Raw genomic sequence first — 22,999 nt, forward strand, 5'->3', positions numbered from 1 at the left:
AGTAATAAGAAACCTTCTTTTGTTTCAACGGTTTAGGCCTCGGGATTCCGTACATTAGATCGGACAATATTATGCTCGTTGGAGTGCACTCCCATTGAGCACTGTATTGTAGACATGGCAGGCTGGAGGTGTATGGGAATGATTTTATTCCATGTATATTTAGCATCCATCATATATTTAAATCAAATTATAGTCATTTGTCAGCTTTCATCGGGTTTTCTGGAGACATTTACGCCTGCTGAAATCCAGAGTAGAATTAATTTAATTAGCGTCGTCGCTGTCGATGACAATGCGGATAATGAGTTGATAACCATTGTAGAGAAACTGGCTTCTGTGGCATTTTGGGAAGAGCATGGTGTAATGATAGGGAAAATAGATTTGTCGAATTTTGTATGGCCGTCAGGTGAAGCACTTAAAATAAAAAATCTGTCAAAAAATAAAGATCCAGGCGATAAAGACGTGTCAATTTTAATTTTTCCCAAAAGAGTACTAGATAGAACCTGTTTGTCAACCCCACCCCCAGGTCCACCAACAGCTGAACTGTGTACTGGTGAACGCAGTTATGAAGCTTTTGTGGAGTGCGTCAATATCATATGCAATACATATCGATTACCATCAGGTGCATTATCTATAACTGGTTTGCATCGAGAACAAATTTTAAACACTTTGTTTCATGTGGGGCATGTATCCAACACAACAGTGGGTCAACTGTTTGAAAAGAACCGATCTTTGCATTCTAGTTTTCATGAAGAAGAATCTTGCCCAAATAAACATTTGTCACAGAAGTCACCCAATGCAGTAAACAGCAATGAAGCTTCCACATACACCAATACCCAAGAATCTTCACCTAAAAATGTTATACATCAATGTGAAAAAAGAAACCTACAGAGTAAAGAGGAATTCTTCGACAATTATCTTAAAATCTCAAAGCCTGTTATAATCAAAGGAGCATTAGATGACTGGCCAGCATTGCAAAAATGGAGTAATTCATTTCTAAGGAAAGAATATGGGGAAAGGGATGTACATATCAAACTTACACCAACAGGTGAATATGAAGGTGTAGAGAAAGCATCACTGTATGAAAATTTTGATACTTTTAAAATTCCAAGTCATGTTCGACAGCAGCTGGAATTTCCAGATCTGGTTGTAGTCCGTCCAGCAACAGCAAATATGAAGTTCTCTGAATTTATGGACATTGTTGAATCAGTTTCAGATGGAAGCAGAAAAAATATCTCGGCATATCTGGAATATTCCTCGATTCCACAACACATGCCTGAACTAGAAGAAGATATCCTGGAGATGCCTTTCTTCAATAATCTTTTAAAGAGAGAGCATTTAAACATATGGCTTAGTGATGGCAATACACTTGGAAAACTACACTTTGACCCGTATGACAATTTTCTCTGTCAGGTACAATATGTTTTCATCATGCTCACTTGGAATAATTGGCAGTATCAGTTTACATAAACAGTGCTAAAAATATTTTAAAAATCTTGATGCAGTTTATTAATGGTAAGCAAATGTATTGCTAGTGTTGATAAAAGGCTTGAAGCAGTTGTTCTTAAAAAAAAAAAGTGTAATATTGCTGTTTGACATCATATGCAAACATGAAATGTGTGCATTTCCCAGCCTCCATCACTTGGGGATGTTGAATAAACCAGATACACCCTCCTGCATGCTGTAAGAGGTGACTAATGGAGGCAGGAATCACAGTGGCTTGATGGTTAGTGTGCTGAACTTGTGACCCAAAGGGTGCAGGTTTGAATCCTACCATCAGATCAGCCTGGGCCTACTACCAAGATGTGTTGTTGGGCAAGGCAGTCTGCTCCATTTACCTTGGCACTGAATAAACTACTTGTGTTCTGTGCCATACAATACCAAACCAAACCCATTCTCAGTTTCCAGGTGAACATAGATTCAGAATCAGTATATATTTTCTTACATGCAAAATAAAAAAGAAAGTTTTGGTTACAGTTTTGGTTTAAATCAAAGCAAAAGGAAAGATGATAAGAGAAGAGTCTATTGTTGCGTTTAACAAATAACATACTGTACACAAACATAACAGTTAATTATTTTCAGATTAAATGTAAGATAATTATCAATATAGATTTATACACATGCTAAAATCCATGTAAAAGTACATGTATTTATTGCGGATGCATGATAATTACAACAGCTGAGTCCTTGGTATGCATTTTTTGTCTGATGTACGTTCTCTTTTCCATTTGATCTGCTTTGACAAAGTGATTTCAGTTCTTTAGTGTCTGGATCAAAGAGTTAAGTGATGGTAAATGGATAAGGTGAAGACTTCTAGGCCAGAATTTAACACATAAGGAGATAAGGACACCTGTTAATTGACCCTTATTGCAGTAATAGTGCTTTGATCAATAAACTAATTACATGCACCTTTGTTGATACCTTGCTTTGATAAGCATCATTTAGCACACTTGAATCAATCATACTTTAACTCTATTCAAAATGTCTGGAACACATACATTTTATCAAATACCATACAGTATTTAGAAAAATAGTGTGAAGATTTTGGGACAGCTTGGTTTTCTTCCCCAAATTTAAATTGGTTTATTTTGTCTGTTGGAGTAATAAAACTCTGATGTTTATCATAAAACGAAACCAGCTGTTTTTAGGTGTAATATTCAGTGAATACTGTCATTTTATGGCAATTATCTAATGTATACTTTTCTGGTAGCAACCTCAGCGTATTCTTTGCTACCATGCACAAGGCTGCAGATGAGGCTGGCTGACGGAAAGTAAATAAGTACTCGATATCAGATACAGGAGACACAATGTCTTAGAGATTCAGAGATTCATGAAATGAAACACAGAACTGGACATTCAAATGGGCCTCAAATCAAGCAAATGGTGGAACATAACTAGCTGTATGCATCTGGTATTGTGATTATGGAAAGAAAAATTCAATAGTGACATATGTAACATTGAAATGAAAAAACTTTCAGTAGGCATGAGGCCACAAAGGATAATTTATTCGCCATTAAAGCACATTAGGCCAAATACAAAAAGGACTCCTATGCTAATTGATGAGAGTAGTGGAGGAAAGCTCTAAACCATAGGGTTTCCATCCCAAATCTACAGAGCAAAACATTTTTTGAAGTTTGTGTAAGAAAAAAGTGAATATAGTATGTTGTATTGCTTCAAAATGAAATGAAAACAGATGAATGGAATATGGTCATTTCTTTCTTCTTCAAATGTCTTGGAAAATCTGTAATTGCTTCCTAGATTCCTTCTATCTGCACACAAAATTAAAGAATGCTAAGGTAAAGTAATCTAGAATTGTTATGGCTCTAACATCACTTGTTCTTATTTGTCTTAGATTTTCATTCTTTTTTAATATTAAATATTTCACAGTAAATAAGCATTAACAATCTGATATTTGTAGTGGTGACAAAATTTAATACAACCGTTGTTAACTAAATTATTGCATGGAAAAAAGGTAATGTTATTAAAGGTAATGTTATTGGGACTTCTTTTTTCAAACTGGGACTTTTTCTTTGAAGGAGTCCCTGACTCAGATTTGCCAAATCCTATAGAGGACCCTGTTAATGATGCCATAAGAAAACATGGCATAAATCAGTTTTCTTTAAGACCATTGTTTTGGTTCCAGTGCCATCAAAGTGCTGATCTCATTATAGTCACATGATGTGATAAATAAGTAATTTGTTCATTTGAAATTGTTTTACAATTCCCATTCTGTAGGGGACTTTTTTTGTTTTTCAGTCTCCATTAGCAACTAACAATATTCTAATGGCTAAAACTAACCAGAGATACTTGTCTGTATACAATCATCATTTATCCTTGAATTTAAGGTATTTCATAGACTTCATTGCTAGCTAATTGTTTGACATTGCTCACAAATTATGATTAATTGTTTTCTGGGACCCCGAGCGGTCTAAAGCGCTCACCCTTACGGATCACTGCCATCTCACCTCTGTCTGCGTAGGTTTGAGTCTGGGGCATGGCTAATGTGGGTATGTGAGAAAGCTTGCTAGTAACTTCTCGTGGTTCTTCCTCCATCATTAATACTGGCCGCCATGTATAGCCTATCTTGTGCTGAAAAATGGCGTTAAACCCTATTACAACAACAACATTAATTGTTTTCAGTCATCTGTAATTGTAGATTAGTGGAAGAAAGCAGGTGACATTGTTTGAACCACATGAGAACGCTCAGCTGTATGAAGCTCATATTCCAGAGGCCATTTTGTCATTCAACAAAAGCACTGGTGAGTTCCATCGCAAGGCTTTGCTGGACAGCACTTCCATGGTTATGTCTCCTGTTGATATTTTAAAACCAGACTTTACAGTAAGTATATAAATTATTATTAGTGAATAGGTGTTAGTGTAAAAGGGTGAAAAACATATACATGTTTATGCTGTTTAAATGCCCATACTGTTTGATTGAATTTTTTCATTGTTGCATGAATATCTCATCATGTGACTATTATCATGGTTGAAGAATGTGTCAGATTAAAAAATGATCTTCATTACGGATCACTGCCAGGGATGGTCCTGGCTTTTAAAAAGCTGTCGCCAAAAAAATCGCCAACCTCAGTATTTTGTCGCCAATTTTCAAAAAGTGTCGCCAAAAAAAGTAGTGTACATTTTTCCAAGTGTTAATTTAGTCTGTTAATGTAACAGGCAATGAAAATTACAAAAGATGGATTAGTTAATACTTTAATTACAAGAAGCATTAACAAAATGTTACAAAGTGTTACATGAAGATCCGTCGCGATTTTAGGGCTGCCCACTTGTTGAATGCAGTTTCAAAGTCTAATTTTTCACATCTGTACATGCTGATTCTCATTAAATTCTCGAGAGATGAGATGCAGAGCTTATTTCTGGTGTCAGTTTTTATGAAGTTCATCTTACTGAATCCACGTTCACAGTGTACAGTGCTGACAGGTGACACCAGTAGTCTCTCAGCAGCCCCCCCCCCCTTTATGGCTAGCTTCACAAAGCTTGTAGCGAATTGCTTCCTAAATCCCAAGAATGATCACTGAATGCTGTATAAATTTTCTCGACAAGAAAAATAGGATCTCCATTCCCACGAATGAAACTTACACGAGTCAACACCTGGCAATATTGGACCATATATATAAGCATAAATTCACACCCAACTTAGGGATTCTTTCACTCCTGTATTTTGAAAAATAAATAATTATTATTAATTATGCAAAACTGTTTTTTTTTTTTTTTTTTTTTTGCTATTTCTTGTTGCGGAGTTTAAGTCTCTGCAGCCGTAACACAGGACTGATGGCAAAAGGAAAAGATCAATGAGTAAAATGCTGCACTGGCGACAGATGTAATTGTGATTTAGATTGTTTCCATTTGCTTTGTATTTATACACAGTTGTCGGTACTTCAAAGCTTATCAGTTTTCTATGAAGGTTCAGCAAAACTATTGTATTGGTATATGTATAAAAAAAACAGAAGGATTAGCCATACAATTAATTGTATCTGTTCTATTCGCGTCTTCAGAAGTCGGTCAGTTGTAGGTATAGTGCGGTAGCATGATTGACTGTATCGCAGCATACAGTACTCAGCCCAGATGTCAGCATAAGCAGATTATGATGTAACAATGCACTGTAAAGATGGGGTTGTCAATAACAACAAAGGATTGTTTGTGTAACAGATTGATACCAATGCATTGCTTAGTCAAGTTTGTGGCTTCCTTTCGTTCTGCCTTTTAATTTATCCAGTCCAAATCCACGATTGTATGTACAAATTAAATAACCAAAAAGTATGTCGCCAAAAAAATCGCCAGATGGGATATTTTTGTCGCCAATAAGGAAAAAAAATCGCAATTTGCGACATTGGCGAAGCCCAGGACGATCCCTGACTGCCATCTCACCTCTGTCTGTATGGGTCTGAGTCTAGGATTCGCCCAATGTGGGTATATGAGAAAGCTTGCCAGTAGCTTCTCATAGGTCGGTGGTTCTTTCCGGGGTTTTCCCGGGTTCTTCCTCCACCATTAATACTGGCCGCCATGCATAGCCTATCGTGTGCTGAAAAATGGCGTTAAACCCGACAACAATAACAACAAAATGGGCAGGTTAATTGACATTTATCTGTACATTTGGGTTAAAATGTAGAATTAATCCATCCATTTTGTAATTGGATGTGTTGTTGAACCATGGTAATAGTCAAATGAGGAGATACTCATCACATGATGGTCACATGACAAATCCACAGATATTTGAGTCACATGACCATAGCAGTATCATTTTAAAGTCAGATTAGATTGGTTCCTTGATATTGATGGAACAGCCAATAATCTGCCCAGTAAAATGAAATGGTGAGAGTGGGTAGGATTGTCTTAATTTGAGCTCAGTAATTGGAAATCGTGATAGGATGTAGGTTTGTTATTCTTGAGGCAGTGCAGTAGCTTGGATAGCAGAGCACTGGGCTCCAATCCAAGGATTGCAGGTTATTATCCACCTAGGCCAGCCTGGGTTGGCTGCCTCTTTGGCATGATATTATCAATTACTTATTAAAAGTGCTGTTAAAAGCCACAAAACTATAATCCCCTTTGGATTTACAAGTTGTCAAACAGCTATTTTGATATTCAGATATGCTGTACAGATTGCAGAAAAGTGATTGAGTTTAAAAATTACATTAGCACTGCATGCTATTTATATGAGGCCTCAGTAATGGTGGTTAATCAAGGTAATTACTGAGGCATGAATTATGCTTTTAATACAGGGTAATTACTGAGGCATGAATTATGCTTTTAATACAGGCTGTGGTTTAATTCCTGTAACTTTCACCTTGAGTACAATCTGGCTTCTACTGCCCATGTGAAAATGAATTTGCTTCTGAAGTAGATTTGAAGACTGATGAGTCAAAGAAAATGAAAACAAAACAAACCTCTGTTTTATATAAATGATTATAGTTCCTCTACTTCAGTGTCACAGGAAAGTAAGTTCTTTTTTATGTAAGTTATGCCCAGTCACATTATGTATGTATGTATGTGTGTGTGTCAGGGTCCCAGCAAGACTAATGTTTGGATTAAATGACTTTTCACTCCAGCCAGAATGGCGCAAAGGTGATGAGGAATGGGGAAGTGAGTCAAAGGTTAAGATTGATACCCTTCAAAATAGTCACATGAAACTTCTGTTTTTGTATATTTTTTAATGTGAAGAAATACTATTAAAACTTTTCTTATATTGTCACATTTGTTCTATAAGGGGCTGACCATTTACCTTTTGGGAGGGAAGGCTGTGCAACAGATTCCAAAGTAGAAGTCTTCTTTTCGTACATTTATAGCATAAAATATCAGATGCCATAATTTTATTAATACCTGGATATGTCCACAGAGTCAAAATTCACTTCTGACTAAAAGAATTCAAATTTCCACTTGTTTCTTTGGTGTGTCCTTTAGAAAAGCAATTGTTGGTATGATAAGTTGATACTGTATTGAAAGTGCTATTTAAACTAACAATAACAAGGATCGTGGGTACATTTTAAGCAGGAATTTTTGGTAGAATTTCTGGAGTTATTATCACCTAATTAGCACTGGAGTTGACCATGGAGCATAAAACTTATTTTTCTAACTTTCCACCTACCTCTTTGAAAGGAAACTTGACACAAAGGTTGATGTTTACCTTGAAATTTAATACATTGTATTGAAACAAAAGGGATAGGGTGTGCATCATGAAATTAGTGCAAGGAGTTTACCTTTTGGGCTTTTTTAGGCAAAATACAGACTTCAGAGCAACTATTTCACCCGAATCAACCTGTAGCATGGACTGTGTGTTATGTATGCTTAATCTGTATTTTATGTTGGCTTTTATCCATGATAATGTTTTGTGTATTTAATTTGTATTACATAAATGATCTTAATCTATACTGAGGATAGAAGTTGGGCATACATATTTAATGTCATGTAGGGTAAACATGTTTACTAGGTTTGAGTTCTAGATACATCTTTGATTCGTCCTTAGAATTTTGTTTACAGTTTGATGGAAAATTCCAGTGTAAATGACCTAGGTCCAGGACATTTTGTTGTGTCACAAGTCAGGTGACAGTCTGTATTTAAGTTTGAAATAACAGAACTGTTAATTCCATATCTTAACATTAGTCTTAGTGAAATTAATTTTAGTTGTGTTCAGTTGAGAGGATTTTATTTATTTATTTAAATTATTCACTGGAATTACAACATGCTCATTGATTTAGGACTAAACTATTTTGGAATTACTGTGAATTCATTTACAGACATTGTGGATTATATCATTATGGCATATCCAGACTGTTGGCACATTAGCACATTTAAGACTATTGACACATCAACACATTCAGTATTGGAACATCACTAGAGTTCATTTGAAATACTCTATACTTTTGTAGTTGTGTTAGATTTTTTAGAACTATTTGAGATTTAATTTATAAAACTTAGTTTTTTTTATAAAAATTACCTTTGTATTCTCAAGAAATAAATTGTTTGTTGAATTTTACAAAACTTGTTGGTTTTTGCTCTTTTCTGTTACCAAGACCATAGAGTCATAATACTTGTATGTATATGGTTGAATGGCATGTGAGCATGCACAATACAAACTATATAGTCCTGATTTATTGTTAAGTTTAGGGGATTCACTGTAGTTTCTAAAAGTTCCACACAAAAAAAAATCAACTGAATGCTTGTGCGAAAAGTGTACATCATAGAGCTTGAGTTTGAAGAATTTCATAAATCTCATTGTTGGCAGAAATCTTATTTGTTCAAGTGTTTGGACCTTGACATCTCACTATATGATGTACTGTTGTTTCAGAGGTTTCCAAGATTCGCTGATGCATATCCCATGAGCTGCACCATTGAGGAGGGGGATGTGTTATTCATGCCAGCATTTTGGTGGCATGAAGTCCAGTCTTTTCCCAATAAAACTGCAGGCAGGAATCTGGCTGTTAATTTTTGGTATATATTTATTCCTTTTTTTTTTTGGGACATCAGAATTAATTAGCTCTATTTTAAAAATTTTCATTGCCAAAGAGCATCACATACAATTTTGAAAGGGAACTATGTGCATTGTTGTAAAGGACAAAATGTTGCTTTCAGAGTTAACAGATTACTGTAATGTCTAATTTGTCGTTCACTTTTTATTAATTAATAAGGCCCTACATCAGTAATGCATGAGCCATGTAATCACATTTACTTTCCGTCCATCAATCCTTTTGGCCATCCATTCACACTTTCAATCACTAAAACTCTTAAGTCCTTGCATGCAATTTGAAGGGTTTTGTTGTCCAATGTTGACAGAGTTATTGCCCTTTTGTCATCAATTTTAAGTCAACACAACAACATGTCCTTGTAACCAGCATAGATCAGGAACTAATCAGAAGATTCTGATGCAATTTGATTTTTTTGAATTGTTTCATAACCTAGATGTGCCATTTATGGGTTTTTTCTCATTAACTCCATTTTGGATACAGTTTTTCCCCATGACAGTTAACTTGTATCTTCACAAGGGAAATTGCTTGTAACCATCTTAGCTCAATAACCATTCAATACATTCTGATGCAGTTTGCTGTGTACTTTGTTTTCATGCACCTAGGTGTGCCATTTATGTGTTTAGTTTAGGCCCTTGACAATTAGCTTCATATCCTTCATATGGGATATTGCTCGTAATCGTCATAGCTCAAGAACCATTGAACATATTCTGATGCAGTTTGATATGAACTTTCACTCAAAGGCCTAGATGTGCTTTCTATGGGTTTTCTCTTGTGTGCTTCATTGTAGATAGAGTTATGGCCCTTGACAATTAGCTTCATATCCTTCATATGGGATATTGCTTGTAACCATCATGGCTTAAGAACCATTGAACATATTCTGATGCAGTTTGATATGAACTTTTTCTCAAATGCCAAGATGTGCTTTCTATGGGTTTTGTCTTGTGTGCTTCATTGTGGTTAGAGTTATGGCCCCTGACAGTTTCATATCCTTCATTGAATAGTGGAACAGAAGATTCACGCAGTACAATAATCATGTACAATAATCATGTATGTAGGTCATTGATAATTTCTTTTTTATTAATGTATTTCCCTACATATTTTTGTTTTCTATTTGCATCACAGTTCAAATGGTGTCAGAAAATAGATTGATGTATCACTAGATACGCAAAACAACCAATTTATTCTTTGCCAAGTATATTGGTATAATCTCAAATTAGAAATATAAATATTTGTTTCCTCAGTGAAACCCAAACCCAAATTATCTGTTATCTTTGCATAAATGTGTAACTGAGGCATCTAATAATGAAAAAGAGAAAAAATTAAACTAAAGAAATATTCACCAATTATAAGCGTGTAGAAAGTCCTTGGCTCAGCTTACTCGGAAAGGGCAACTGTTTTGCTAACTGAGAATCTATTCGCATTCATCATATCGCACTTCTTTTGTCTTTTGTATTGGCGAGAAAATGTAATGATTGATGTTTTCGTTGTGTTGTTGTCATTACAATATATACTGCTATTCATTAACTGCTGGACAAAATCATTAATGAGTGCTCTTTATTATGTCTGTCAGTGTAACAAAGAAACGTGCACATTTGAAAATGAGTTCTGATGCCATTTGAGTTTATTTATCCAGTAAAATTGATATCTCAGTACAGGATATACCATGGACCATTGGGCAATTTATCTTATTGTTTCAATATAGTAATGCAGTAACAACTTTAAAAACCAGTTAGTTTTAATCATAAATGCAAAAATCATTGACTCTGTAAGTTCAATTTATAATATAGTAATATCTTCCAAGATCTTGGACTGTTCGTGCCTGGACATGTCTTCATTATAAATTTCTTTAAACCCCTGCTAAAGGGAGAGACTTTTATCCTGCCACCACCTAAATGCACTAAATCACCAAACAAAAGGCAGAAAATTGGACTGGATGGCCCAGAAAAGAGAAAGGTGAAGCCTGTCACCTGTCTGTTACTGCAGTTACCGAGAACGCCAATTAAATAGATGATGCTGAACTGCACAAATCAAATATTGATGCAGCAGATAATGCCATCATACCAAATTATACTATTGAAATGGTGCCCATTGTTGCTGAAAAATTTCCTGAGTCTGCAGTAGACAAGCTGGACTACCACAAAGATATGAGGGATATAAGCCAGTTTCCTGGCACTGCAAAGTCACCAGTAAGAGGACAGTATAAGAAATGGGACATTAACGATAAAATAAGAATTGTTGACGAGGCAAAACTATGTGGAATTAGGCCTATAGCTGCAAAGTACCACCTTACACCAAGTACTTTATCAAGCTGGAGGAAAATGGACTTTACGAAAAATATTCAAAGGACAAAGAAAGGCTCCATCCCATGTGCCGAGCGACCACTGACGTATTTGCAAGAGAAGGAGCAGGAAATTTTATCCTGGTTACTCAGTATGCGGGATTATCAGGTGCCTGTAACAACTGAGATGTTACAAAAATTATGCTGCTACAGTTTTTCAGGAGGAAAATCCAAGAGTTTCAGGGCTCAAGAGGATGGGTTGATAGCTTTTTCAAGCTAAATGTATTTGTGCTCAATATCTCAAAAACTATCTTGAGACCTAGAGGAAAAAATAGACTGCTTTACCAGATATATAAGAAAGCTGTGGGGGGAGGAGGAGGAATTTGATGAACATTTAATTGGAAATATGGACAAAATGCCAGTGTATTTTGACTTGGTTCCAGGGAAGTTAACTGATAAAGTCGGGATGAGAGATGTACGTATTAGAGGTACCGCCAGTGACAAGCGCCATTTAACTTATGTATTGACATGCCTGGCATCTTGTGACTTGTTTCCACCCATGATAATCTTTCCTGGAAAAAGAAGCTTAAAAATCTAAAGATCACAAAGGGAGTTGTAGTGAAAGTTCGAAAAATAAGCATGGATGGATGAACAACTAACGTTGGATTATATTGATAAAGGTTGGAAAGCACACATGAAGCGCGCACCTTCTCTCCTGGTGTTGGAGTCATTGTGGCCATTTGACTGATGAAGTTAAAAAATCCATGAAAAAATCCAGAACAACAATGGCAGTAATCCACTGGTGGATGCACAAGTAAACTGCAGCCACTGGATGTATATTTAAATAAGCCTTTCAAGGGACTGCTGCAGAAGAAAAAAACATGGTCAGTGTACATGAAGGACCAGGCTTCCAAAAATATTGCAACAAGGGAAGCTGGTGAGGAAGCAACCAGAAAAATTCCAGCCCCTTCAAAGCAGCAGATGATTGACTGGATTTTTGAAGCCAGTGAAGAGTTAAAGAAGAAAAAGGACATGATAATCAGTAGTTTCAAAGTTACTGGCCTTTCAAATGCAATAAATTGTAGAGAGGACCACTGCATAAAGAGTGACAATGAAGCTCCATTGGAGAGTCTTTCTAGTGACAAAGAATGTGAATTGTTTGAGGGTTTTGAGCTAGAAGACTTGTAAAACTCTTGAAAATTATGAATTTTTCATTGCATTTGTTTTGTGCATTTGTCCAACATTGGATCACAAATTATATCCTTGAAAATAGCGTGTTTATAATATAAAAATATTTTTTGGTATGTTGCTTTGTTGTTCTTTCGTTCTTTCTCACTCTGTGTATCTATTTATATATATATATTAAATTCATTTGAATTTTTTTCAACTGGTTTCAGCACAAGTACCAGTAGATTAATATTGTTCTTGAGCTAATGGGCTTGTTGTACACATTTTCAACACCCCATGGGTAGCCTCATTTCCCTACATAAAGCCTCCTTAATTTGATCTGTTGAGATGAATCTGGTCTTCAGTCCAGTATTTACTGGAAATGACCAAGCTAAAGGTCAGAGTGTATTTAGTTAGCATATATATTATGTCTGCACAGCCATGTGGCCTACTGACAATGGATCTCATAATTACAACCAAAACGATTTATTTATTCAGGTTTTAATTGACAATGGAATATAATAGTGCCCTTGTAGTGTTTACATAAGGATTAACACAACTGTCAGGTAACTGAACAATAAAGATTATTCTCTCTCTCCTCTCTCTCTCTCTTCCTCTCTCTTGTAACAACAATCAGATTCTTGAGTCGAGAGCAGGATGAGACACAATTTGTACATTTGTTTTGTATGTTAGGTTGTCGAGTGTCGTGTGTTCTGTAGACATTGCTTAGGTATAATCCCTTTATTTTCATACATGGTCATTACCACAAAATGATAACTATTTATTTTACATATAATTTTTTTTGTACACTGAAATTAATAATTATTCTTTTGTGTACAAAAAATTACATGAAATATGGTATGGGACATTTATGTAGGAAATCTGCCGGTGGAAAATTAGGCTGGCCATGGTGAACAGGTGACCACTGAATAAAGGTGTTGGTTTGGACAGGTTTGATTGTACTTTTAATTTTAAAGAAAACAAGTACTGGTACTTGTACTAATCATCTAAGTACTGTACTTGATTGAGTACTTCTAAATCAGCATACTATACTTGTACTTGATTGAATATGTCTAAATCAGCATACTGTACTGTACTTAAATACTTCTAAATCAGCATGCTGTACTTGATTGAGCACCTCTAAATCAGCATACTGTACTAGTGCTTGATTGAGTACTTTTTTAACTCACCATACTGTACTTGTGCTAAGTACTTTTAAATCAGTACAATTAACTCATACTTAAATCAGCATACTATACTTGTACTTGATTGAGTACTTTTAAATCAGCATACTGTACTTGTTCTTGATTGAGTACTTCTAAATCAACATACTGTGCTTGTACTTGATTGAGTACTTTTAAATCAGCACACTGTACTGTACTTGATTGAGTACTTTTAAATCAGCACACTACTGTACTTGATTGAGTACTTTTAAATCAGCATACTGTACTGTACTTGACTGACTACTTTTAAATCAGCATACTGTACTGATACTTGATTTGAGTACTTTTAAATTAGCGATCTATACTTGTACTTTATTGAGTACTTTTCAATCAGCATACTGTACTTGTACTTGAATTAGTACTTTTAAATCAGCATACTGTACTTGTATTGGATTGAGTACTTCTAAATCAATATACTGTACTTGTACTTGATTGAGTACTTCTGATTCAGCATATTGTACTTGTACTTGATTGAGTACTTTTCAATCAGCATACTGTACCTGTACTTGATTGAGTACTTCTAAATCAGTATATTGTACTTGTACTTGATTGAGTACTTCTTATTCAGCATACTATACTTTACTTGTTGTTTTGCTGGCTTTTTCTTAAACCTCTTGAAAATATAAATAGGCAAGCAAGCAGAAAGACATATATTAAGAAAAGGGCCAAAGAATTAAACCTCGAACATGATGGCTTGCTTAAAATAATTTTTTCAGTTGAGAGTTATTACATTTGTTTATTGTATGATTATGAAATGTGTCCAGTATATATTGATATGTATATGATTTAGACTTTCTTGAATAATGTTCAGCTTGGATAATAAGAATAGCTGTTTATTGTTAGTGAAGTGGTCGTCATTGTTTCACTTGGCTCCCACTTAAATGGTGCCACAGGAAAAGCCAATCCATATCATTTGGAATACCTCTAACCATGTCAATAGTTAAGTTTGCAGTAGTATAGTTATTTATTATAATTTGCAAGCAAAATTTAAAATAAAATGTTATTATTACCATTTTGATAGTTAATTTTTGCTTGACAGTAATGTAATTTTAAAAGTTTCATAGTTTTCTTTTTATTTTAAACTGCAATAAAGTTAAACATAACACTACAACTTAATGATTTTTGCATGTTTGCAATAGCTTTACTACCGTGGTATCAGGTACAGTCATGCTGTGGGGCCCAGGCATGTAGGGGGCCTGGCCTAACCAGGAAAAAAAAAAAAAAATTAAGGTATCAGTGGGGGGGGGGGGGGGCAGTACAGAAAGTTTGCTGTGGAGCCTTTGGTGAGATAGTTATGATTCTGCATGTTTGCATGTGATTCTTGTTTAATAGGAGATCTTCAAATTTTAGAATTTTTAGGTTTTGATCTTTACATCAAGACTTTTTGATTTCATCAACAAATTAAAATGTCAAAGTTTGAAGTTATCATAAAATTATTTAAAAAACAGTTACACAATTGTATACTAATCATTTTACTCATGTATTTGACACATTTTAAATTTAACAAAATATTGAAAACACAAGTCTCAAGATTTATATCATGTGATAAATAAATTGACATTAACCCGCAGTCTTTGTCAAAAATTCGGAAAAAAATACTTTCTCTGTCCACTCTTTGTGAATATTGGTTTTCATTAACAGTAGTTCGTGCATAAACATCCATAGCTTGGGGTTTTCCCAAAGGCAGTCCAGTGGCCTGGAATCTTTGGTTTGGGGTTTTCCAAGGGCAGTCCAGTGGTCTGGAATCTTTGGGCATCAGGTTTTGCAAGGGCAGACCAGTGGCCAAGAAGCTTTGGTCTTGGGGTTTTCAAAGGACAGTCTGTTATATATATTTAATTTAATTGTTTGTTTGTAAGTTGTAAAATTGTTATTCCATTACATGTTATTGTAATGTAACATTGTATGCTGGACTTGACATTTTCCAAAATTGAGTTCATTTCTGCTTGACCTGATTGACTTTTTTATTGTTTTAATTAAATTTATGCAAACAATTAATTAGTCTCTATGTATATGAGCTTATTATCAGGATTATTATTCAGGTAAACAAGGAGTAAATATGTTGATCAGGGTCAGGGTTTTGGAGATTCCTAATTGAATTTTGTAGGCTACTGTGTTGTAAATAAACAAGGCTCATTAGATCATTCTAGAAGGTTATTTTCTATTAGGTAATGGTTGTTTTTAGAAAATGCTAATTGTGACCTGACATCAAGCAGAGAACTGTATTATCTTGTGACTGTGAGGATTTTACCAGTCATTCTTTAACATCTAGCATTTTAAGTTTTATGATGTTGTGACCAGTTTGGGCTGAATTTTATTTTCTTCAAATTGTTGAATTCAAGTGATTATTTTCTCTGGAAATACAAAACTGCTGTGACAAAATTCTTAGATTAAGACATTCATTGGAATTTATACTGAATTCAAACCTGGAATTATATCTCTGTGATTCCACAAGAGACTGTTGACACATCTGCACTCTGCAGGCTATAACAGACACATCATCGCCTTCAATTTTGGATCTATTTCGGGACTTGAACTTTTATTCAGGACTTTTATTACTAGGACTTGTGTCTTTAATTCTTGGATAATTTTTGGATTTAATTCGCAATATCGTAAAAATATTAATTTTTCACCTTGTATACTAGAAAAGTAAATTATTTGTTAAATTTTACAAAGCTTGTTGTCTTCACTGTTTTCTGTTACTTATTTTAAGAGCATAGACTTGTAACAAGTCCAGTGGCCAGAATCTTTGGGTTCACCTTAATCAAAGGCTAATACTTGTCATAGTCAGGGTAGTTTTGACCCAGAAAAGTATCAGCATTGTACTCATTAAAATTATTTCCACCCTACCCCATTTAAAAAAAAACCATTATCACATTCAAGAGTGCTCTCAAAACTCATTTATTTTGACTGCAAGAACAAACTTAAAGACCTAGTAATGTTTCCTACCTTACATATTCTCAGCATGTTTTTTTTATGTTTTCTAATTTCATGGTGCTTGTTTTTGTAATCATATCATTATGTTTTTTATCTTATAGGTGTTGTCTAATGTTGTAAAGCGCTTAGAGCGTCTAAAGATTAGGTGCTATACAAAGTCCTCATTATTATTATTATTATTATTATTATTATTATTATTATTATATTTTCTCCAAAAGTCTTCTAATGGTGTTTGATATATCCTAAATGAAAATGGTGCTGATCTTTCATCCAATATGGCTGCTGCAGTGGTTAATTTGAAAATCTTATCATACAAGAATATTAGAGCAAATGGTCTTATAATGAATTCCTGGAAATTCTTTAAAAACAGTAGTGTCAGTCGCTTTGAGTGATTCTTTTCTTTTTTTCTTCAAAATAACTTGAAATTATTTAAATGTGATTTTAAAAAATGAAAGACACATTGTTTTTATTGAACTCAGTATTACCCAGGTCTTTCTTGCAATATGTGAAAGGTTGCCAATTGGATTAAAGCACGTGCTTTTACTGATTAATGCCATCGCATCACTGTCCACTTGGTTTTGAGTCTTTGGCTGGACTAATGTGGGTACGTGAGAAAGCTTGCCAGTAGCTTCCCATGGGTCTGTGGTTCTTAAATGGATTATGCTAGGTTCTTCCTCCAACAGTTAAACTGGCTGCCATGTATAGTCTATCATGCGCTGCAAAATGGCATTACACCCAAAATAACTACAACAACAACAATATATAAAATATAAATGAACACTTCAGTATGTAAATAATTGAGGTCATAAAATATTGTATTAAGATAAGATATTGTTATAGTGCCAAAAATATTGTCACAGTTGGGAAAGGTCAAACTTTGGCAGTGACACAAAATAATTATTTTTGTGGTTGTACTACCTGTTGCATTTAAGGGAAGTAGCTGAGTTTGAGCCCTTATTTATTCTGATACATTTATTTTCAGAAGTTTAGACATTTCAAATTTAATATTGTATAAAGAGTAAATAAAAGATTGATAAGCAACAAGGTAAAATTAGAATGAGGCAGATTGATAAATAGTTATACCAATCACCTAATTAAGGACAAAAGTACCACCAGGTGAGTCTAATTTAATGCTTAAAATTACCACCAGGTGAGTCTGATTTAATGCTTAAAGTTTGTTTTCTTTCACTTACACCATGTGTTTATTTTTTTCTTTAAAAATATTGCAAAGCCTTTGTACACTTATTTTCTGTATACATTTTATTCAGCATATGTGCTAATTACCCAAATTTCTGTGCCTTAGCTGTTTGGAGGAGGCAGTGAGAAAAATGGACTAGAAAATACTTGAAGGCTATCAGTAATGTGTCTTTGTCAAACAAGAAACTTTGTCAAACAAGAAATAAACTTATGTTCATGAACCAAACAAATAAGTTATCCTGATATCTCATACATCAAGAGTTCTTTTCAATTTTTCAGGTATGAGCCATTCTTGACAAAAGAGTTTCCATGCCCTGAATGCAGTTTGGACATCAATCCAAAATACAGACATCTCCTGTAATAGAAATTTCAACCTGGAATGACAGTATTTAGCCATTAATAGGTGTTCAGTATTTAAACTCCACAAATTTTTATACTTAAAGATATATAGGAAATGGAAATTCCAATGTATTTATTTAATTTTGGTGAAAAATGAAAGTACAGTATATTCTGGTTAATTGGGCCATCTTTTAGTTGGGGCAGCCGTTTAGTTGGGACAAATCTTAAAGGAAAGAATACCTGTATACCTATTTAACTCCATATAATTGGGGCAGCTGCTTAATTGGGCGAAAGTGTTTGAATACGGATGTGTCCCAATTAATCGGAATTCACTGTATTACATTCGTAATTTATCACCCATAGTCTTTTCACTTCATTGTTTAAATGGCTTCATATATTTTTCAGTTAATTAGAATTTGAGCCTGTGGAGATTTACAACCAGTGCCTAAATCAGTCATAATATCACAATAATGGTGGGTGACAGACATTTGTTCCCAAGGCTTGTACACATTGTTAGTACAATGGATTGGTTGAACTGTATTTTCGGAACACAAAATGATTGGATGTCAATTGCCTTCATGCAGTGAGATATTATAACTAAGCCAGGCATTGATTGTTTCCACCATTTCAACTTTGGCTGTAAATTGTTGGAAATTCAGGGCCCCTAACTCAAACTCATCCATCAGTTATTATTAGTATTCCTTTTCTATCTTTTCAATAGTCATTCACTGTAGAAGTCTATGTCACAGAGGGAACTTTATATTACAGTCGAAACATAACGTAACTTCATGCTTTAGAAAAAAAACTTGGGTGACGTTATGGACTTGAAATAGTCATTTCAGTCAAGTCATTGTAAAGAATGATATGATAGGGTGTGATGTGCACATTGTGTCATTTGGTAAGCTTGATGTATGTACATGAAGAGTTGGCTACTCAAGTATATCTGATGCGTTTTTCTGATAATCTGGCAGAAAGGCACCAGCATGTCCAGATTGTACATACTGTAGACAAAGATCCAATATCTTACAGCTGTGCTATTGAAATTTACTTTCCACTTCTTTACTCACCATGGTATGAGTATGGGCATACTTTCAAATTTGACTGATGATGATATTAATAATAATAATAATAATAATAATAATAATAATGTACATACTTGCTTAAAAGTCAGGTCCAACTGCAACTGCAGATAACATTGACCCTGATTTGCCATTGCATACTATTCTGCTAGTGCATTATTTGATGGCAGATCTGGGTTTATGCATTTTGCTGTTGGATCAGATTTGTTCACAGTATATATGGTAATTCATTTATTAGCAGCCTTTTTTTTTTCTTTTTTTTTTACTTCTTAATTGAACTCTGAAAATATTTTAGAAACGTGTGCGTGTGTGTGTGTGATTTGGATTTATAATATAGCTTTAATAATTTTTCTGTCATATTTCTACAGTGTCTGGAGAGTGGCAGTTTGTAGTGCTGTCTAGCACAGAGGCATCATGCTGCAGACATGTAGCATCATGTCCCACCCAATCACATTATCCAGACACCAGGCTGACTAGCCGTAATACAAACCTCTTAATGCAGGGTATCAAGAGAGGCAGCTGCTAGTACCATTGTTATAAGTCTTTGGTATGACTTAACCAGAATTTTAACCCATGACCTCCCACATCTGAGTTGGAAGCCCTGACCCCTTATGCCACCTGAACAGTTCTTTTAAAAATAAAATGTGACAATATTGAGCATTGTATATTATGATCAATGAAATCCCCAAGGAATTAAAGTATTAAAGGTGTATGTGAGATGTTGCAAAATTCTGTCTTTTATTGGTGTTACAAACTGATTTTCTAGTAATTTGGACGTATAAAGTAGTAATTTGGATGTAAAAACTGGTAATTTGGATGTACATACTAATTTTCTTTAAGTTAATATGGTGCTATTTTTATTGTCAAGATTGTTGTTGGTTTTTTTACTCAACTGATCCATCATTCATTAACATTTACTTATAACTTCTTACACTGCAAATAAAAACATTGCACTCTCGTTCCTTCACGTGAATGTCTGCAGTTTCTTCCAGTTTTAGTACTGAAATCTTTTATATTCTTTTTTGGTAAACTGAATTTGTTATGTTCTTTTTTGTAGAAAAATTGTTTTTAGAAAATATTATACATTTTTTAAACCATATTCCCCCTTCATAGCTTGTGCAGAACAGTGTCCCAAAACACAGACTATAGTATAAGTGGAGTCATGAGTTAATGAGGGACTGTTGCAAAATTAAGATGGGAATGCCATTCCAGCTGGATATTGATAGTGAGAAGATTCAGTGGTGGGGTAGGGGTGGAGCTGTTAAAAGGCTTAATGCTTGTTTTGTGATTGTTTGGCTAGTAATTGTCATAAAAAAAGCTTTTCTAATGAAGTTGTTCATTTTTATGTATAAATTAACTTTATTTTTCACGATAACTGATATCTGTAAGATCGTTACAAACATTACCCCAAGAGGTTTCAACGCACATCACATGTACCTGTGAAAACATTTTGTATTATGTCACTGCATTTACCAGTTTTCTAGTACAAAAATGTGATCCATGCCTGACCCTATGTTATAAGCGGGTTTATGAGTTATCGAGGGAGAGATGCATATAGCAATGATACATTTTTTTTTCATTAACTATTACCTTGTAAAAAAAAGATGGAAAAATAGTCCACCATATGTGTTATTGTGGGATAAAGAGATCCCACCTGAATTTGTTGGCAGGAACTCAGCAAAGCGTTGTTCCAGCCTCCACATTCTGACCCTGGGGTGGAATATCCCTCTCTAACACCCATCCATACGAAGGATGCCATTAATGTCCATTTTATGTTGCAACTGTATGATGCTTCATTTGATTTCATTAACAAGGTTACCTATAGATGCATTTTTACAGGAAATTATTGTATTGTGCTTCTGTATTGTTAAATACTTGTAGTTATGATAACTTGCTAATTGGTAGTGTAAGGAAAGAATGCAAAACTAATGATTTGTAACATTTTTATGTGTAAATCATGACAGTCTTTGCTTAACTAGAGAGCAGTAGATCAGCATGTTCCTTGTATTTTCTACAATTTAAGAAATCCATTTTATTCTTTTTAATGTTTTTAAAAGTTTTACATGTTTTCTTTTTCATTGCTTGTCAGTTTTGCACCTAAATGATGAAAAAATATTTAGATTTTTTGCCATTGGACCTTTTTCAGTTAGAGGTAGAATATACTCTAAACGTATTTATTTTTATGGGTATCAGTTTCATGAAAAATAATTGTGAAAAATATAATTTTTTGTCTGTACTTTAATTTATGGATTGGAGAATGTGTCCTATTTTCTCCACAGAAGTATCATTGTTTTTTTACATTTTTAAATATGTGGCTTATAACAACCTTGAAATTAAAATAAAATTGGTAGCCCAGAAAAAGTAATGAATTTAAAGTAGTTCAACTTATATACTTGCTTTTATGATAGGGTGAACATTCATCAAAAACTGACACATCAGCTTATTGTCACAAATTCAGTATGAGTGGCAGTCTTAGGGTGTAAAAGCAAATGTTCTTGTCAGTGTGACTTTTGGAGAGTTGAACGAAATCATCTGACTTCACCATTTTAGTCCTAAATGTTATGTACTGATGTGAAAATTGGCTCTTGTATTGAAAATTTTTATGGAGTGCTTTGTGATTTTTTTAATACATATTTTAGTCACCTACATCTTTGTGCTTCTGTGATTTTTGTAAGCGTTATTGCCCTTTTGACTTACAGCTTGATGTTATATGACAGAATTTGGTGAATGCAGCCATTAGAAGATTGCTGTAAGATTGAGTACATATTATGGCTGTCATCAGAAAAGATACATGCTGGCAAATTGTACATGCACCATTTTCAGGGGAATTATGCAGCTTTTTCAATTATAGATTCATCACCATCATGGAATAGAGGTGGGAGAGGTGATGGTAAATTTTTATGTGCAAATTGCTCTCTATTCCTTAATTATTTTCACTGGGTTATAGTCAGATTTGTGTTAAAAAAATATATCAATAAAGAGGTCAAAAATTGTATTGAAATTATTGTATTAAATTTCTTGTTTTGTTTGTCCTCTACTCAGCCACTTTGAAAGCATCTTTGACATATGTTAATTAGCAAGCTGAGACATAATTAAAAAAAGGGTAATCCCAGACATGATAGAGTGGCAAGGTAGGGAGTTAAGAAAGCACACTTAATCAAAGTTTTGCTGTGTTGGTCAATTTTAGACATTTTTGTTTTCATAAATATATCGTCAATCAAAATGTGATGGGTTCAAAAATTGCCTTCCAACATTCCATACCTTTATTATACCTGGAATAACCCTCAGTGCTACATTATTTTGACTTTTTTTTCTGTCTTGTTTAATTGTTCAAATTGTTTAAATGTTTTAATAGATATACAGTATGATCACTGCACAATAGACATCGGCAGTTTGTTATGTTGCAAGAATAAACAATAAAATTCTTGAATTTGTTCTTATTTTCTTTAATGAATCCTGTAATTACCATCTTTGCTCCCTTACATGTCTAGTCCAACTGCAGGCAATACAGACCCTGATCTTTCATCACATTATATGTCAGCAATAGGTCTGTGTTGTTTATCCTACAGATTACTGCTAACAAACTGCATAGACCCATATCTGCCATTACTATATGCTATGGGAGATCTCTGTGTGTGCAGTCTGATTTTGGATTTGACATGTTGTTGTTGTTGTAATGGAGTTTAATGCCATTTTTCAGCACACGATGGGCTATACATGGCAGCCAGTATTAATGGTGGAGGAAAAACCCTGGAAAGAACCACTGACCCACGATAAGCTACCGGCAAGCTTTCTCACATACCCACA

The 22,999-nt window shown here is 34.4% G+C and overlaps 1 protein-coding gene across 3 annotated transcripts; it reads left to right on the forward strand.

Annotated features, from left to right (window-relative positions):
- The first annotated feature begins 104 nt into the window (after positions 1-104).
- On the forward strand, positions 105-22,618 carry LOC149785776 (bifunctional peptidase and (3S)-lysyl hydroxylase JMJD7-like). Of its 3 annotated transcripts, XM_089979684.1 has the most exons (5): positions 105-1,410; positions 4,154-4,336; positions 8,798-8,940; positions 18,054-18,177; positions 19,561-22,618. In XM_089979684.1, the coding sequence occupies exons 1-4, from the start codon at positions 115-117 to the stop codon at positions 18,133-18,135; spliced, it is 1,704 nt and encodes a 567-aa protein (XP_089835810.1). In that variant the 5' UTR covers positions 105-114; the 3' UTR covers positions 18,136-18,177; positions 19,561-22,618. The 3 variants fall into 3 exon arrangements, with proteins under 3 accessions (XP_089835810.1, XP_089835808.1, XP_089835811.1); XM_089979682.1 differs by having other exon boundaries at positions 18,054-22,618; XM_089979685.1 differs by lacking the exon at positions 105-1,410 and adding an exon at positions 1,979-3,293 and having other exon boundaries at positions 18,054-22,618.
- The last annotated feature ends 381 nt before the right edge of the window (positions 22,619-22,999 follow it).

This window comes from Sinohyriopsis cumingii, chromosome 13 (assembly GCF_028554795.1).
Source record: "Sinohyriopsis cumingii isolate HCF-2022 chromosome 13, ASM2855479v2, whole genome shotgun sequence".
Lineage (NCBI taxonomy): Eukaryota > Metazoa > Mollusca > Bivalvia > Unionida > Unionidae > Sinohyriopsis > Sinohyriopsis cumingii.

Excerpts from the sequence above, each read along its gene's own strand:
- LOC149785776 (XM_089979682.1), top strand. The coding sequence starts at position 115 with ATGGCAGGCTGGAGGTGTATGGGAATGATTTTATTCCATGTATATTTA. Across the intron at positions 4,337-8,797 it reads TTTTAAAACCAGACTTTACA|AGGTTTCCAAGATTCGCTGA; the intron begins GTAAGTATATAA and ends CTGTTGTTTCAG. Across the intron at positions 8,941-18,053 it reads AATCTGGCTGTTAATTTTTG|GTATGAGCCATTCTTGACAA; the intron begins GTATATATTTAT and ends TCAATTTTTCAG.